Below are 18,158 nucleotides of genomic sequence, written 5' to 3' on the forward strand. Positions count from 1 at the left end.
TAACGAAATTGTTTAACGGTCAACCTTTAGTGCTGGAAATAAAATAATCCATGATTTTTATACATGAACTTCCCATGTGTACTGTGACGAGATAGTTCTACCTTAGTCCAGTTCTTGCTATTCTACCGTATGATCTCTATGAATGCTATGCTCTTATTGGTCCACCACCCATGCCTGATCAGGCGTGCCAATCGCGTGCGTGCGATGTTTTAAAGTGCATAAGGGGTATTTTCGTCTTTTTCTTGCCCAAAGTCTTTAAACTAACGTCCATCTCCGTTTCGCTCTCTACTCACTGAAATTTCTCAGCATCATTTCTTCTCCTTCTGCAGAAAATTCCGGCGTTCGTCCCATCTCCCATATTTCATCTCTCTCCCATCTGCAGAAAGAAAGAAAGAAAACCCTAACCCTAGAAAAAGGGACACCATGGGAGATAGGACGGCTCCGAAACTCCCAATTCCCGGCCAGAGAAACATCTTGATAACCAGTGCCCTTCCCTACGTCAACAACGTCCCTCATCTCGGCAATATCATCGGATGTATCTCCCTCCCTCGCTCTCTCTATATCTCTGCGAATTCTAGGGTTTTGTCTCTGTCTATTTCTTCGATTGATTAATCTCTCTCTCTCTCTCTCTCTCTCTCTCTCTCTGTGAATTTTAGGTGTTTTGAGTGCCGATGTCTTTGCTCGCTACTGCCGCCTCCGCGGCTATAACACGATATACATGTGTGGGACGGATGAGTACGGGACGGCGACAGAGACGAAGGCCATGGAGGAGAACTGCACACCTCAGCAGATCTGTGATAAGTGAGTCGGGCCTTTCATTGCCTTTCTAATTGAATATGAATTCTCGTAATATTCATGTTGTGGAAATACACATCCATTTTGAGAGTATGGAGTTTTAACTGACAATTGGTATCACAGAGCAGGAAATTTCCGAGAAACAGAGGACAAGGGCTGGTTTTTAGTTAGATTGGGAGACCGGGTTTAGTAATTCATTGAACTACCTGAAATTGTAGTCCTTTGGCCACTATCCGTACATGGGGCCCCTACCTCAGTGATAGGAAGCATTTCTGGTGGATCTTATCATGGATGCATCATGTTGCAAAAATTGTACCAATTGGAAGATCCTCCCCATACACTTAAAAGACCTGTTTCTCTGCTTGAAGAACGTGAACAATGGCCTTTTTAGTTTTAGTATCCATTTGTGGTCTATGGTGAGACCGAATGGGTTGACCAATCAGTTGGACTTTTGTACTGTGGCTGTCTGTGTTGGGGCACACAGGATTAGTGGTTTCTCATCATGGACAGTAGCCCCATGTCTGGTGGACTGCTATTTCAAGCAGTCTCAGGACCATCAATCATTTTCCTATTGATAGAAGTCATAAAAATTGTTATGAAGTTCTAGACAACCTGCCATGGGAATTGAAATTCAATTGCTTTGACAAAGATACTAGATTTGTAAATATCATGATAATGCTCTACATAATTTATCTTATTCCAAATTAACTCAATTCAGTGGAGTGTTAAAATTGTCGATCTAATATTTACCTTCTCCTTATATATTATCAAAGAGGAAATATATCAATAGAAGTTAGAATGAAGAGGCACATATACAAGCCTTAGAATATATAGTGGGAAATTTCTGAACATGGTTATAGATGAAATTATATAATGTATAGGCTGATGGCTGTCATATCAGATTCCCCATGGATAGCCAATAGAGACAGAAAAGTGGATGTTTAAAATCTCTGTAAATATCTTGCAGCGACTTGGTGTTGAAGGAATTATTTGGGATCGCATGGGAGAGGTGAAATCTCCGTAAATATCTTTCTCATATTGAGATTTTGTGTAGGAAAAAAACATTGAAATCTTAAAAGCTGTCTATTTTCCAACATTTGTTTCAACATGCTATTATGTTAATAAAACGATATTTCCATGAGAAATAAAAATAGGGGAGACTGATTAACTCGAATTTAAACATACAGTCTTCTATATGTTTAAACAAGAGTAATATGCGAAAGTTAGCAAGGAAACACATCTACCGGCTGACTACCTTTTGATGGACCCACCACGTGTGCCTTTGAGAGTGGCATGCAGGTGGTAGGTGGAGTGAAGAACGCTGCTCTCTTGCGATGTACCTAGACAATTGTGTAGCTTGATGAGGAAGTGATGAGGTTCTGTACTCACAGAAGGACAATGCTTGGTTTGGAGCCGAATTGCTGGGGAGCCTGCCATGATGGGGACATTAGATGACCTATTCGGGTGTAGCAGAGACAGAAACGACCACCCGTATCAGCGTAACTTTCTTTGTGGATTGGAGACGAGTTCCACATAGGGTCCGCCGAGCCATTTTGAATACTCTACATGCACTGGACGTACATCAGGAAGACTCCACTTTGGGATGATGCATGTCGGCTGCTTAGAAGACCATTTTAGTCATATGATTTTTATTTCGTGTCAATTTGACTATTAGATCTTGTCGATCGGGCCATCGGGCTACTAGATCTTTTAGATCTGGGCCCCTTAGACTATGATCTTACTTTCTTTATATTTTTGGTTATTTTTAGGATTTATTTGATAGTTGAGATTGACAATAAATGTTTTAGTTTTTTTGTATTTTGGAAAAGGGGCCATTTCACTTAAGTGGGTGACATAGTTGTAATTATTTCAAAATTTTAATTATAAAAGCACGGGGGGTGGAGGTTCAACCCTAGTGGTGTTATTGAGAAAGATAAAAGAGACAAGCTCTTTTGTGTGAAGGAATTTTCCTCCTTGTGTTTTAGGGTTTGTGAGAAACACTTCATTCCAATTAAATTGTGGAAGGCTAGAAACTTGTTTGGTGGTGGGTTCCCCAAGATATATCGTTCCTCTTTCTCTTTTTCAAAAGGTATCATTCTTCTTTTCTTGTATTCCTATTTCCCATTCCATTACAACCTTCTAAACCCATCAAAACTCCACTCAATCCTCCCTCTCTTTCTTCTCCTTTACCTAGACACGTGTGGGCCCTCATTTGGGGTTTTCCTCCAAAACTCCATAATCCTTAAATCCTTTGAATCCCTAAAAATCCCATTCTTAAATCTCCATCCATGAATATAAAACCCTAATGAAAATTTAAATTTTGTGAAACATTCTTTCATCAAACCAGAATTTTGCTTGCATCTTTGTCTATCCATGTGGTTGTTGCACTACCCACACTAAATTGAAAGTCCTTACTTCCAAGTGGGTCACTCTTGAATTATTTTATATTTTTGTGCACCGCGTATGTGAAAACCTAGGACCCTTGTGTTATAAATCTGAATTTTTGAATCTATTATGTGGTTATGTTTGATTTTACATGTTGATTGCTGAAATTAATGTGTAAATTGATCTCTCATCTTGTATCTTAAGGTAGTTTCCATCATCCTACGTCATGCCATGTACCCCTTTTTATGTAAGGGAAGATGCAGGCTCGGATGAGGTTTGGGCCATGCATGGGATGATCATGAGCGTGCTGAGAGTAGGTGGCGAGATGGACGGGGATTGCCTGCCCCATAATTTGCTTGTGTTTTATGTCGATGATGGGGTGACAGAAGCTTGGGCCACATGTGGAGCCTTGATCAAGGAGGGTAGTAAATGGTGAATGTGCTCCGAAGAGGAGGGTGTGTGTCCTGGATGGCTGACACATGTATCCCTTCCCACTCATGCAAAATCCCTCTCCCCGGTTGCTTGTGTGACTGATGTCATAAGTCACCTCACATGTGAGAATGCTACCGTTTTATTCAACGGTAGAGTTAAGATCCTATTGCCTAATCTTGTAGCATGTCTAATGAGCAACAGTTAGGAGATACACAAAGGGCCAGAGTAGATCCTCGCACCAACAACTGGTTCCTTTATTCCAATTAATTCAAATGGTGTTCAACTCCTATTAGCGAGATCTTTGATTGACAGGCAGTCAAACTCTAGAGGATTGTGATATGGGTTCCAAGGCAAGAGACAAGGGAGGAAAATACGCTGATCATCGTCAATCTAGAGATCAAGCTCTCAAAGAAGGGGAGTTGCGATGATTTGGCAGCCTGGGAATTACATCTTAGCAGTGGAGCTCTGACAGAGGTGCTGGATAGCTCTTCACTTCAATATCATCAGGTGGGGGAGAGGGATCGAGCAATGGCAAAAGAGATGCAGTTCGTGATTGCTTTTATCTAGTAGAAAAGCATGGGGGTCATGTCTCAATGGCTCGAGGCATCTGGTAGATCAAGGACACTATCGAGCATGTTGGTAAGATGGTCGGAGTCTCCTTCGTGGACTGTGAAGATGATTTCATTGTGCCTTTTCAGTTTGTGGAAGAAAGAGGTAATCTTAAATCCGAGGTAGCTTAGCAGAGTTTTCCATAGAGAACTCATCCGGGGCAAAAGAAATTGGAAAGGTTAGGAAGCTTAGTGAACTATGAGCAGGGACAAGATCCAGAGCAGAGAAGACAAATGCAGGGGCAATGAATGGGGCAAGGGTGGTGGAGTGATGAAGCTGCTCGGCTGAATACGAGGGTTGGGTTGCAGGTAAAAGAGGTTTTAAATCAGAGATCTTTGCAAGCAATTCAAGGCCCAGCTATTTACGCTGCAGGAGACAGAGCCACAACAGATCAATCACGGGATTGTGGACTCTATTTGGGGAGGTATGAGAAGGGATTGGTTGGCTCTTGATGTAGTGGGAATTGTGGGAGGTGTTGTTATGATTTTGGATTCTGAGATTTGGTTGAGGAGTAGCGGGCAGGTAAATTCTCCATTTCGGTGGTGCTATGAGATGTCGGGAGAGGGTTTAGACTGGTGTTTTTTGCTGCATATGGGCCAAACCAAATGGTCAGCGTGCTAGCTTTTGGACTGAGCTGGATTTAGTTCATATGAGATGGCAACAGGCAACTATTGTGGGCTTGGGGAGTGATTTCAACATAGTGTTTGTTTATTTATTTTTGAACACTGACGATTTTATTGATGAGAAGCTGCAACAAAAAAGAATAAAAAAGGAAACAGAAAAAGAACATATAATTTTAAAAAAAAAGAAACAGAAAAAGAAAATTTACAATTCTAGCCAACTATCAAGGAAACAAGCAATGGACTTTGATGCTAACATGCAATTTAGCCTTATTGAGACCTCTGAAACTTGCCCCTTTTCGATTCCTAAAACAATGACTGTTCGTTGCAAGCCAAAGGAACCAAATTCCTGCTAGAAGACATGTGCCAATTTTTTTTCCCAACCTTTCCTAAACCCCCACCGTGCTACATGAAAAAGAACTGATTAATGAACCTTCGAAACTTGGCGCTTGGTGATTATAGTTACAATTACATTCGAGAAATTAAATGGGGGTCAGATAACGCGCAACATGAGGGACTTCTCAGAATGGGCTAGTAGAAATGAGATTATGGATATTCCGATGCGTAATGTTAAATTTAATTGGACAAATGGAAGGAAAGTTGTTTTGGTATTTCAAGATTGGGTGGAGAGGTTTCCTTTAGCGTAATAGATGGGGGGTCTTTAGAGACCATTTCCAACTCGCTGCCTAATAATTCTGGAGGTAGAGGATGAGGATTGGGGCCTGTGGTTGTTCGGATTTGAATTGATGTGGCTAGAGGTGGAGGGATTTCCAAGTTTAGTAAAGGAATGGTGGCCATTCTCTCTCTCTGTTTTTTGTTTTTTGGGGAAGGTCGTGCAAGCTTTAAGCTCTTTCAGAAACTTAGGCTTCTTAAAGGGCATATCATCAAATGGAAGGAGGAGGTTTTAGGGAAGAGGAAGGCTGATGTTCTTTAGGATATTCGAGCTTTTAACCAATGTTGTCAAAATCCTACGATTTACGATATACGATTTTAGTCGAATCTTAAGCAAAATGATTTGAATCCCAACCTTGAATCTCTTTTTATATGAATCCTATGATTCTATGATTTGAATCGTACGATTTACGATTCAAATCCCGATTTACGATTCAAATTATAGTTGGTATCTTATAGTTTAAGCTTCACTTTGCTATCATTTTATGTTTTTAAATTAGTGGGGGCTTTAAGAATCGTTTAGAAAAAAATATTTTATTTGTTCTTTATAAGAGATTAAATGATATATATTCTCTTCAACTTTAAATCAAGTAGCTTTTTTTGTGATTTCTTACTTCTTAACTAGTTGAAGCACCAAATTGATGTATTACTTACCTGTGATGTTTTTTTATATTTTATTTTTATGTTTATGGATGATTATGATCATACTAACTTATATGTATTATGGAATGATGTTTAGAAATCAAAATATCTTTTTTCATTGGTCTACAATATCAAAGGCTGCTTTTCCACCGTGATTCTATATTTAAGAAAGGTAATATGAACATAAATTATTAAAAGACCTTGTATTTTTTAAAGGGGAATCTCTAAAAGACCAAAAAAAAAAAAGAAAAAAAAAAAGAGGGAATAATAATCCTTTAACACTGATAATAATCCTTTAACACTATCATGACATGGTATTACTTGGTGCACATTGATGAACATTATAAAAATCTTACGATTTACGATATGATTTGCGATTCGATATGATTTAACCCCTACTACAATTTGTGATACGATACGATTTTGACAACATTACTTTTAACCTCAGGGAGGGGGCAAGGCTACTGGAGGAGATAGCCACTAGGAATAACTCTCGTTAGACTACATGAATTGGCTAAAAGAGGAGGAGATCAAATGGAGGCAATGCTTTAGAGCTAAGTGACTTAAATAAGATGACAAAATTTACGAAGTTCTTCCATGGAATTGCAAGTCCTCAGGTTAGGGCCAATAGGATTCAAGGTATTTTAATGGACGGAACGAGGGTGGAAGAAAAACTTTAAGTGTGTGATGCCATCATCGTCCAAATCTACTAGAATTTGCTCAAGGGTGAGAGCTGGGTGCGGCCGCAGCTCAACAATTTATCATTTAAAATCTATTTGATGAGGAGGTTAGACCCTTGAAGAAGCTGATATTGGATGAGGAAGTCAAAGCAATGGTGAAAGCATTGGATAGAGATGGGGCCTCAGGGCCTGATGGTTATCCCTTGGCGTTCTTTTATTTATTTATTATTATTATTTTCGGAGTTGGTGAAGGTCAATCTACAAAATTTTATTGTGGTTTTATTTTATTTTTATAGTGGCCGCTTAGCACGGAACTAGATGCTTCCTTCATTGCAATCATCTTGAAAAAGGTGCCAAATGCTTAAGATACTTTAGGCCTATTAGCCTAATGAGGGGGCCTTATAAAATTTTACCAATTAGGTTTGTAGTGGCTCTAGCAAAGGCTATCTCTAGCGTCGAAGGCACATTTATTGCTGGGAGACAAATGTTGTATAATATGCTAATTGCCCATGAGTGTATTGATTAACGGTAAAAAAGGAGTTGTTTGCAAGCTTGTTTTAGAGAAAACATATGACCGTGTTGGTTAGATTTTCTAGATAACATGTTGGGGTGATCGCTGTGGGCAGAGATGGAGGAAGTGGATGCTAGAATGCATTTTGTTGGCCAAATCCTCTGTGTTGGTCAATGGGTCTCTGAGAGGTTTCTATAAGGCTTTTAGAGGTCTTCGACAAGGGGCTCCACTTTCATCCTATTTATTCATGGGTGGTAGCGGAAGCACTTAGTAAGATGTTGGACAAGGGTCTTTCTTTGGGTTTTATAAGTAGATTTTGGGTGGAGAATACGGAGTTCTAGATTTCCCATTTCCAGTTTGTTGATGATATCATACTTTTTTGTGATGCTGATGAAGAGAAGGTGGATAATTTGAGGAAAATAGTGAAATGCTTTGAAGTGGTTTCAGGTTGAAGGTGAACATCTAAAAAGCAAGATGTTGTGGGATATTTTCTTTCCACATATCTTGGCCTTTTGTTATGCATTGGTAAGCTGGTGAAACACCTGCAAGAGAGGGTTATCAGTGGGAGTTATGTTGATGCTTATTAAAGCTACCTTGTTGAACTTGTCACTTCATGTCTCTCTAAGTTTCTGAAGTCTATCTTGGAAAAGTTAGAGAAATTGAAACGGGACTTTATGTGGTAAGGAGCCAAGGTAAAACAAAAGTTTCACTTACTAAGTTGGGAAGATGTGTGTAAATCTTATGAGGAAGGGGGAGCAAGTGTAAGGAAGTAGAAACAAATGAATCTTGCATTGTTAGGCAAGTGGTTGTGGAGGTTTGGCACTGAAGATGGTAGATTATAGAGAGATGTGATTGCTTCGAAATATGGGGTAGAGGAGGGGTGGTGGATGAAATACTCATCTTTATATAGGGCCTTAGTGTTGTGGAAGGGGGTTGCTAGGTAGATCCTTACTCTTGCTCCGGTGGTAGACTCTTAGGAGTTTCAACACCCGGTCAAGGGTTCCAGTATCCATAGGTGGTGAAATTCCACTACAGTGTGAGTGTGTAGGGTGTGTGCGCGTGTGTAAAAAGAAAAAAAAAGGGGGGGTATAGGGTTCTCTCTAGGGCATGGTAGGAGGATCCAATTTTGGGATGGTGCATGGATCAGAGATAGGGTGGTCGTTTGGTTATCTCCGATGCCTGAGGAATTTGAGGGATGAGGAAGTGGGTGAGGCATTTGGCTTTTGGTGCAACTTCATCATCATCGCCCCTCTTTGGATGAGAGAGATGTGTTGGTTTTGAAAAAGGAAGCATCGGGCCAGTTTTCGGTTTGGTCTTTCTATGGCTTGATTCGAGGGTGACATGTGTGCAAAGGTGGCAGCCACTTGGTTGGCATATAAGAAAATGGTGCTTATTATAGATAACCTTTGGAAGAGGAAGATATTGATTCCCAATATTTGTGTGATGTGTATATAAGATGCACAGAGTCTATAGACCATCTATTTATCCATTGTCCTTTTGTTAGAGGGGTGTGGATGAATTTCTTTGAAGCTTTCGAAATTTTGTGGGTGATGCCCATGGTGTGCCGTAAAGGCCGATACGGGGCTGTAAAGGCCGTTACGTAAAAGTAACGGTGCTAATTGTTACACCTTACGGGGTTGTAACGGCCGTAATAGCCGTTATGCAATGAATGACCTGTAATTGCCATTAATGGCTTGTTACCAAGGTATTCAAAATCAGTTACATAACGGTAACGGTCATAACCATTGCGCATTACGGGGTCGAAACAGCCGTAATGGCCATTTAAGAAAAACAGGCCGTAAAGGCTCTGTAATGGTTCCGTAAAGGACTCGTAATGATCCTGTAACTGTTTTTTCAAAAAAGAAAAAAAGAAAAAAAAAAGGGTCGTAATGGCCCTTATCATAACGTTAATGATGGTGGCCGTTACGGCCACCATTACCGCTTTGTAACACCTTGCTTGTTATGCCCCTTGTAAAGGCTATAACAACCCCTTAATGGTCTATTTAGAGGGAGATATAGGTTTTTTAGATTTTTTTTTCAACATTACACGGCAGATATAGGTTTTTGGGATTTTTGCTTTTAATAAACAAAGAGACCATAATGGCCTTTAGTGGGTCCATAACTGCCATTGCGACCCATATAAAAAGGTAACTGTGGTGGCCGCAACGACCACCATTACCATTAGGAATACCTTTGTGATATCAGGGCCTATTGAAGGCTTTCTTCTAGTGTGGCATGGTGGTGGTCTCCGGAAAAAGGGGAGGCCGCTTAGGAGGTTAGCCCGGGCTATGTGGGGGGTGAGAAGTAATTGGTGTTTCTGAAATAGGAGCAGGTAGAAGCTCAGCTCCCCTCCTGTTTAGCCCTGTTTTTCTTCATAGAGTTCCTCTTTGACTTTTGCTTCTATTAAAATTCATCATTTAAAAAAAAAAAAAAAAAAACAAACCTCAAGACAAGTGAAGACACACACACACACAAAAGGTAAGGCAAGTGATACTTTATCCAAACGAAAAAAAGTCGATTGAAGATACAGAGAGCTCCATCAAGCAAGTAGGGGGCGTTGGCAATATTTCATTGCCAATATGAGGCCATTGATCTTCGTGAAATCTGTCATGCATTGAAATACAAGTGTTGCATTTTGTTTTGCTGATAAACAAGGTCTTGCTGATCTTCATTTTAGGATTGCTTTTGTATTCATTTTGCTATCCCAAAGGTGGCCTATTCTTGTTTTTCATATTCACGTTAACATTTTTTCATTCTGTATCTATGCCACTTCTTAAACTTGGGTATGCATCTTTGTAGATACCACACAATTCACAAGGAGGTCTATGATTGGTTTGATATAAGTTTTGATGAGTTCGGACGTACATCAAGTCCCCAGCAGACAGAAGTTTGCCAAGCAATATTCAAGAAACTGCTGGAGAACAATTGGCTTTCCGAAAACACAATGCAGCAGGTGCCTTTTTATTTTTTAGTTTTTATTTTTTATGTGTTCGTGCATGGATTAGGGGAGTCAATGGGCTGGGATCGGGCCTGAAAAATCAGAATTTTGAATAGGCCAGGCCCAACGGCCCAGCCCAAAACAGTTCAAAATCTGGGCCAAGGCCTACCCCAGGCCCCGCCCATTGACAACCCTAGCATGGATGTTGTTTTGGACTTCAGTGCATTACAAGGGCAGAGTGTTAGTTTCATATTTCTCATACTTTTTCCTTATTTGTGGGACTTTTCCACTGCTAACTTGGACTTTGAATGGCATCCTTTATTATGTGCAGTACTGACTTTTAATTTACCTTTATTTCCAACTGTAATGCAGCTTTATTGTGATACATGCAAGCGCTTCCTGGCTGACCGGCTGGTGGAGGGCATTTGCCCAACAAAAGATTGTAATTATGAGTCTGCACGAGGGGACCAGTGTGAACAATGTGGGAAGTTGTTGAATCCTACCGAGCTGAAGGATCCTAGATGCAAGGTATGTAATGTCTTCTTATTCATTGAGATCACACCTTTCATTTTCGTTTTTACTTGATGAGGACATTATTTGTGATGAGCGAGGTTGGTGATTTGCTGTTGGTGCAGAGTCCAAAACTAGAAATGTTTGGTGTTGTAGAGAAGTCTAGAATGAAATATTCTGCTATTCTATTTATGCTTATTTTATTCTTGAGCTTGTTTTTCTTGTAGATGTGTCAGAACACTCCACGTATTCGTGATACAGATCACCTGTTTCTAGAGCTGCCACTTCTGAAGGATAAATTGGAAGAGTATATCTACAATATGTCAGTGGCTGGATCTTGGAGTCAAAATGCTATCCAATCGACACAAGCATGGCTAAAGGAAGGATTGAAACCCCGCTGTATTACCAGGGATCTAAAGTGGGGTGTGCCTGTTCCACATGAGAAGTTTAAAGATAAGGTTAGGTAACATCATTTCAACTGTACATACACACACAGGCACGCGTATCTCATGTTTCTCTACTCTGTTTCTATTTCTTGTTGGGGCACAAACCATGTTGCCTGGGATTTATGAAAGCATGCTAGATATGTGTTATATTATCTTACAGGTCTATTGTTTCATTTCACAATATGATTGCGTTCTCTAATGATGTGTTGTTTAGGTTTTTTATGTATGGTTTGATGCGCCAATTGGATATGTCTCAATCACCTCATGCTATACCCCTGACTGGGAGAAGTGGTGGAAGAATCCTGAAAATGTGGAGTTGTATCAGTTTATGGGCAAGGATAATGTGCCATTCCACACGGTAAGAAAGCATGTAGTTGCTGCCTTCTGACCTTCTCCTTATGACCATAATTTTATTAGTTTTGTCAAACTAATGTTTTTGTTTCTTTACGAGTGTGTGATGATGCTTGGTAAAATTTTGTCCTTCTTCATGGCTCAGGTTTTCTTTATATTCTAACCCAGGTTATGTTTCCTTCAACACTTCTTGGAACTGGTGAAAACTGGACGTTGATGAAGACTATCAGTGTGACAGAATATTTGAACTATGAAACAGGTCTGCTTGCCTATTAATCATTTTTCTTTGTATTGGCAGTCATGCGAAATCATATGTAAGGTTGAAGTGTCTACCATGTTATGTGATGTTTCAGTTCTTTGAGTGTTTTAGCTAGGTTGTATATCTATGGTTGTTGACTAATTGGACTGCTGAGTCTTATTTTGCTTGGCATCCTGCTGTGATCTATGTATGCAGGGAAGTTCTCCAAAAGTAAGGGTGTGGGAGTTTTTGGTAATGATGCAAAGGATACAGAGATTCCTGCAGAAGTATGGCGATACTACTTACTAACTAATAGGCCAGAGGTGAGTTCTGCCAATACCACATGTAGTTTTGCTCGCCTGATTGCCAGTCGATGTTTACTTGATCGCTTTCTCTGCTAGAGTGATTGCAAATTCCTATTGCTTTGTATGAAATCAGGTGTCAGACACATTGTTTACATGGGCGGACTTGCAGGCCAAACTAAACAGCGAGTTGCTGAATAACTTGGGCAATTTTGTTAATCGAGTCTTGAGCTTCGTTGCAAAGCCTCCTGGTTAGTCAGTTATCCACTTTTTGAAAGAGATATCCAAAAATTTAATTGTCTGCAGTTTTCAGACATGTAGTTTAGTAAGTACTGAGTTATATTAGGAAGCTTGGTTCAGTAGATTATGATGTTCATAAGAAACTGAAATACTTCAATTTCATTAAGTTCATGCTGTTGTCTCTGATGACTGATCACTTGTCCATTTCTGCAGGATTAGGATACGATTCCACCATTCCTGATGCTCCAAATGCAGAATCACATCTCTTAACTAAGACATTAGCTGAGAAAGTTAGTAACCATGTTGATCAGTATTTAGAAGCCATGGAGAAGGTGATTTGAATCATTTGATGTATCCTTGGGGTTTTTTATTGCTCTTTTGAAACTGGACATGCAACCTGTAACTTGCTCTTTTGAAACTGGATGTGCAACCTGTAACATGCACTAGCTTGGTTTTGGGAAGCTTTCTGTCAACGATATTATTCAAATCACAAATGTTTGGTTTGTCATTTGTTTTAGGTTAAACTGAAGCAAGGTCTTAGAACTGCAATGAGCATTTCTGGTGAGGGAAATGCATATCTACAAGTAAGCTTGTAAAATTTCCCCCTTTGTCTGGGATTTATCTCTCTGCTGAACTGTAACTGCACTTTTAATATGTAATACAGGAAAGCCAATTCTGGAAGCTTTACAAGGAAGACCCAGCTTCCTGTTCCATTGTAATGAAGACTTCAGTTGGGCTTGTTTATCTGCTTGCCTCTTTGCTAGAGCCTTTTATGCCATCTTTCTCTATTGCGGTAATACATCCAGGCTTTGTTAGAAGAAAATGCTCTTGTAGCCACATTTTTTGCACCGTTCATGCCTGTTTTACTTTCTGGTACTTTAAATAGTTTCAATTTCGTATGGCATTTTGAAGCATTTCTTGTTTGTGGATGCCATTTAGGTACTGAAGCAGCTTAATTTGTCTCCTGAAACACAACTCTCAATTTGTGATGAAAAAGGAGATATCGACAGGGCAAGAAGGCCTTGGGAAATTCTACCTAGCGGTCACAAAATAGGGACACCTGAGCCATTGTTTAAAGAAATGGTATTTTCATAAATTCCTGTTAGTTCTGGATTTTCTCGTGTAATTCACATTCCTTGTACACACATCAGAGTTTCATTTTCTTGCTACAATTACGTAATGCTGTGGTTTATCCGTCCAATGAAACTCACTTTAGTACAGAAGATGAGAAGTTTTTTTTTTTTTTTTTAAAATCGATATACAGAAAGATGAAACTGTAGAATTCTTTAGAGAGAAGTTTGCTGGAAGTCAAGCAGATAGGATTGCGAAAGCAGAAGCTGAAGCACAAAAGATTGCTGAGGAACTGAAGAAAACAAAAGTGTCAGGTATTCAATTCGTTTATTTGTCAATGTGATCTTCTGTTCTCATGATTTCAACGGCACAGTTATTTCTTTATTCTGGTTATGTGAAATAAATTCCCCTAGTCACTGGTAAATACAGATGACATAGTTTTGGGAATTGCCATGCTTTACCAAAAAAAAAAAGGTTATGGGAATTGCCATGTGATCTGTTGTAACTTGTAAGAAAAAAATGTTTCTTGTTTCTTGAGAATTTGTGTTTAATGCCCAGGTAGGAAAACAAATAAAGCCAATGCTAACATGCCTGTGATTATTCCATACTAGACATGTTTATTCCAAGGTGCCCTAGGCTGCACTAGGACAATATTGAGTATGAGAAGCACTTGTGATGTTTGTTTTCTTTACTGATTCGAGATGTTTTTTCATACTGATTTGATCATTTGCAATTCTTCGATCAAAGGATGAGTTGTTAGGACCTTCCCTTTGAGTTCTGAGAGAGAGCAGCATAAATCTCATGATGAGAAAATTCTCTTGAGACTGATGTTTCTTCATTCTGGAGAAAAAGACTGTAGTTCAGCTAAAGTGGGTGGATTTTCATATTACAGATGGATGTAAACAGTTTTTTAGTTCTACTCAAAGAGGATTTATAGACTCCTGTTTTGTCTGAAAGAGGACATTAAACTTCTACATCTTGGTGGTGAACTGGTTGGTAGATATTCTCAGTTTCAAGTTGGCCACTGCTGATGAATTTTATTTTTTACACTTCAAACTTCAACTTTTAACAATCAACTTTCAACATTGCATTTCCCATTTCATATTATGGTTAACAAGTCCTCTTGGAATTTTGTGCCTGAAGGGATGCTTCAATATAAATTTGTCTGGAGGTGCAGGTCATTCATGTTACATCAAACATGTCTACAGACAATGGGGTGGCCATTGAATATAGGAAAAATTATGCACGAGTAAAAAAAGTGAAAAGAAAAGAGGAACAATCGAGAGAGAGATCCCTTGTAACGTTTGTAGAGAGCTTATTCTACAACTCTGTTTGTGTGGTCCACTATGGTTTATATATGGAATCCAACCTATTCAGAAGGGTCGTCACTCCACCAACAAATTGGGATGCCCCAAAAATACGGCTGATCCAAGCATCACGTGGGCTACCATGCAGTTTGGAAGTTTTGGGTGGATGTCTTTCTATTTTGTCGCCTGCTTATTGATTTTATAGACCTGATTTTTCGGGCATCCCATTATCATAGTGGATTCACTTTCTTGGGGAGAACATGAAACCGTTTTTGCTTCTGTAGGGCTCGTACAGAGAACTTGAAGATTCAGATTGTTCTGTTGATGCAAATTCACAGAATCTTGACAATGATCAGGAATCTAGCAAGGAATCTGACAGTGGTAGTAGTCTCTACTCTTAGAAAAAGTGAAAACAATATTAGCACAATAGCACCCATTGAAAGCTTGTTTCTTTCCTGAAGCTGGTTTCACATGTCTGACGCCTTTTCCTATTTTTGATGAAAGTGATTCTTGAAAGGTGGATATGCATAGTAACCTAATGTTGTAAGTTTGTAGAAGTGGGGCCCATAGTTGAGTTATCCGGACCGTTGTTCTGAGATGCACCACAGTGGAAGGACTGTGCCCCAAATATTTCCTTGATGGAATGGTCCTAACCATTCGATTGATGACCCACAAATAGATCATCAGTCAAAGAAATACAGTGATGGTCCACATTCAACCAAAGAAAGTGCCAGTGAATGGATGGCTAGGGTCTTCTAATCTGGGAGATCGTAGTCATGTTCCATCCAGGGAGGGGCCTATCGGACCAACAGTCTAGATCACTGAATCATGGGCCTGACTTGTACAAGCTGAAAATCCAAGGATTCTGCATATTCAGCTTGAGGTTCAGATAATTCCTCTCTTTTATGGTACTGATTTTGGAGATGAATTTTGTGGATTTAAGTGCTACTGGGATCTTTCAATTAATCAGTTTTTGCGGCTCTGGCTTACAAGGTAAGATATTCATCCAATATCTATGTTTTTGAACAGATGGAAATGGGAAGAAGCAACTACAAGCTAAGCCTGCAGTAGAAGCAAAACCAAAGGTGGCTGATGCAGAAGTTTCTATTTCAAGACTCGATATTCGTGTGGGTCTCATCACGAAAGTTCAGAAGCATCCCGATGCTGACTCCCTTTATGTGGAAGAGATCGATGTGGGCGAAGCATCACCACGCACTGTTGTTAGTGGCCTTGTCAAATACATTCCTCTTGAAGAAATGGAGGTTCATTTTGCCCTTTTTTTCTATAAATTCTTTCAGTTTTAAAGTCACTTTCCAACATGCAAGTGTTGTCATTCGATACCATGCTCATGTTCTGTTGGTTAATCCATGGGCAGAATCGGAAAGTTTGCGTTCTTTGTAATCTGAAGCCAGCGACCATGAGGGGAATAAAGTCACATGCGATGGTTCTGGCTGCTTCTAATGATGACCACACCAAAGTAAGCAACTAACATGACCTTTACTTTAGAAGCATCGGATGCTTTAGCAACTCATGATTACTACCCATACTATGATACATAATGCAAATACTTGGGTGGTCATGTCTGCTTTATATCAATTCTGTATTCCCTTTTGGATTTCTTTGCTGGTGAAACTATTGAAACTTCCCTTTTAATAGAGTGACTAAAATGCCCCTTAAGTATTGGAACATGGGTGTGAACAGGCTATGACTAAAGTTTGCTTTTTCTTATTAAAAAGTCAAAAAAGAAAAGAAAAAGAAAAGAAAAAGAAGAAGAAGATTGCCTATGTTTGAATTTCAAAATGAATCAACACACAACTGACCTTGTCAGTGAATGGAATGTCAGAAATGCCCACCCTTGACACCTTTCTCCCTTCCAAAAGACAAATTCTTGCTTTTGATTAACTGGACCTGATGTCCTCATAAAAATAAGATTCCACCCCAGCTCCCTATTTAATATTTTTATATTTGAATAATTTAAATTATTTCAACCTATATATATATATATATATATATATATATATATATATATATATATATATATATATATATAGTGAGCGGAATGTCAGAAATGCCCACCCCTGACACCTTTCTCCCCTCCAAAAGACAAATTCTTGCTTTTGATAAACTGGACCTCATGTCCTCCTAATAATAAGATTCCACCCCAGCTCTGTATTTAATATTTTTACATTTGAATAATTTAAATTATTTAAACTCAAATATATATGTGTGTGTGTGTGTGTGTGTGCGCGTGCGCGCGCATACACACATATAGGCATGCTCACTTGTGCACCTTTGCACGCATGTCATGGGCCCAAAATCCAAACAGTCCATGTGATACGGCACCCCATGAAACCTCTAGGGCCCAACTTTCAACCTGATCCAAAACTCTAGTGGGCCATAGCAAAGAGAAAGGAAAATCAAGGGAGGAAACTGTTTCCTTTTGCCATGACCCACCAAAGTTTTGAAACAGGGTAAAAGTTGGGCCCTAGGGGTTTCATGGGGTGCTGCATCACGTTGACCATTTAGATTTTGGGCTCATATGACGTGAGATGAGTTCTCAAAAAGTTCTCACGAGTTCTCGTGAGAACCGGTGTGTGTTATATATATATAAAAACTATAAGATTACCATGAAGTTTTGAATTTAGCAGGGAACACATGGAAGACCTAACTACCTGGGTTTGAATCTCCAAGAAGGCTAACCTTAAATGACCCTAACAATGACTGAAATGACAAGAATGCCCCTTTACATGTGCATCCTGCCCTTAACCCCCTCTCACTTCCTGATGGAAACATGTTGGAGGGTGTGCTTATATCCATACATGTTCAAAAATGCAAGAGAGAATATATTATCAAGTAATGAATTCTGCTTAGTAAGGATTTATAAAACTAAAAAAGAAAAGTCAGCTGGTTGCGAAACTACTACCATTCTTATCGCTTTTCACTCTAATATAACCAATTTGGAACCTTACTGGTAATATTCAATGTAAGATCAACTGCAGGTGCTGATAAATTCTGGTCATGGATTTCAGGTTGAATTGGTCAATCCGCCTGAGTCTGCTCCTGTGGGAGAGAGGGTCATGTTTTCAGGATTTTCTGGTGAGCCAGATGACGTACTCAACCCGAAGAAAAAGGTCTGGGAAACAGTGCAAACAGATCTGCACACAAACGCAGAGCTCATAGCCTGTTACAAAAATGTGCCTTTCACTACGTCAGCAGGTATTTGCAAGGTTTCATCCATATCTGGTGGGGCAATAAGGTAGATGGTTCATGCACCTGAAGGGAAATTCACCCACCTTCTCTGTTATATATGGATATTGCAGTTTTCTTTGAAAGGAAATTCGGAAATGCCAGTTTTAGTTTTTCGTTTTCTTTTTATCAAGTTCATGCATGTTCGGTGCCCTAATCCAAT

At 39.5% G+C, this 18,158-nt stretch overlaps 1 protein-coding gene across 1 annotated transcript; it reads left to right on the forward strand.

Annotated features, from left to right (window-relative positions):
* The first annotated feature begins 273 nt into the window (after positions 1–273).
* Positions 274–18,111, forward strand: LOC131242624 (probable methionine--tRNA ligase). Its single transcript, XM_058241383.1, has 17 exons — positions 274–535; positions 657–801; positions 10,146–10,299; positions 10,657–10,812; positions 11,022–11,252; positions 11,455–11,598; positions 11,760–11,850; positions 12,046–12,152; positions 12,268–12,382; positions 12,585–12,703; positions 12,890–12,955; positions 13,036–13,164; positions 13,311–13,454; positions 13,636–13,756; positions 15,779–16,011; positions 16,125–16,226; positions 17,779–18,111. Exons 1-17 carry the CDS (start codon positions 424–426, stop codon positions 18,007–18,009), a joined length of 2,400 nt encoding a protein of 799 aa, XP_058097366.1. The 5' UTR covers positions 274–423; the 3' UTR covers positions 18,010–18,111.
* Positions 18,112–18,158: the final 47 nt, after the last annotated feature.

This window comes from Magnolia sinica, chromosome 4 (assembly GCF_029962835.1).
Source record: "Magnolia sinica isolate HGM2019 chromosome 4, MsV1, whole genome shotgun sequence".
Lineage (NCBI taxonomy): Eukaryota > Viridiplantae > Streptophyta > Magnoliopsida > Magnoliales > Magnoliaceae > Magnolia > Magnolia sinica.

What these genes read in the sequence shown, in the direction of transcription:
- LOC131242624 (XM_058241383.1), top strand. Translation starts at nt 424, where the DNA reads ATGGGAGATAGGACGGCTCCGAAACTCCCAATTCCCGGCCAGAGAAAC. An exon ending in AGCCATTGTTTAAAGAAATG is followed by an intron (nt 13,455 to 13,635) that starts GTATTTTCATAA and finishes ATCGATATACAG; the next exon opens with AAAGATGAAACTGTAGAATT. An exon ending in CTAATGATGACCACACCAAA is followed by an intron (nt 16,227 to 17,778) that starts GTAAGCAACTAA and finishes CATGGATTTCAG; the next exon opens with GTTGAATTGGTCAATCCGCC.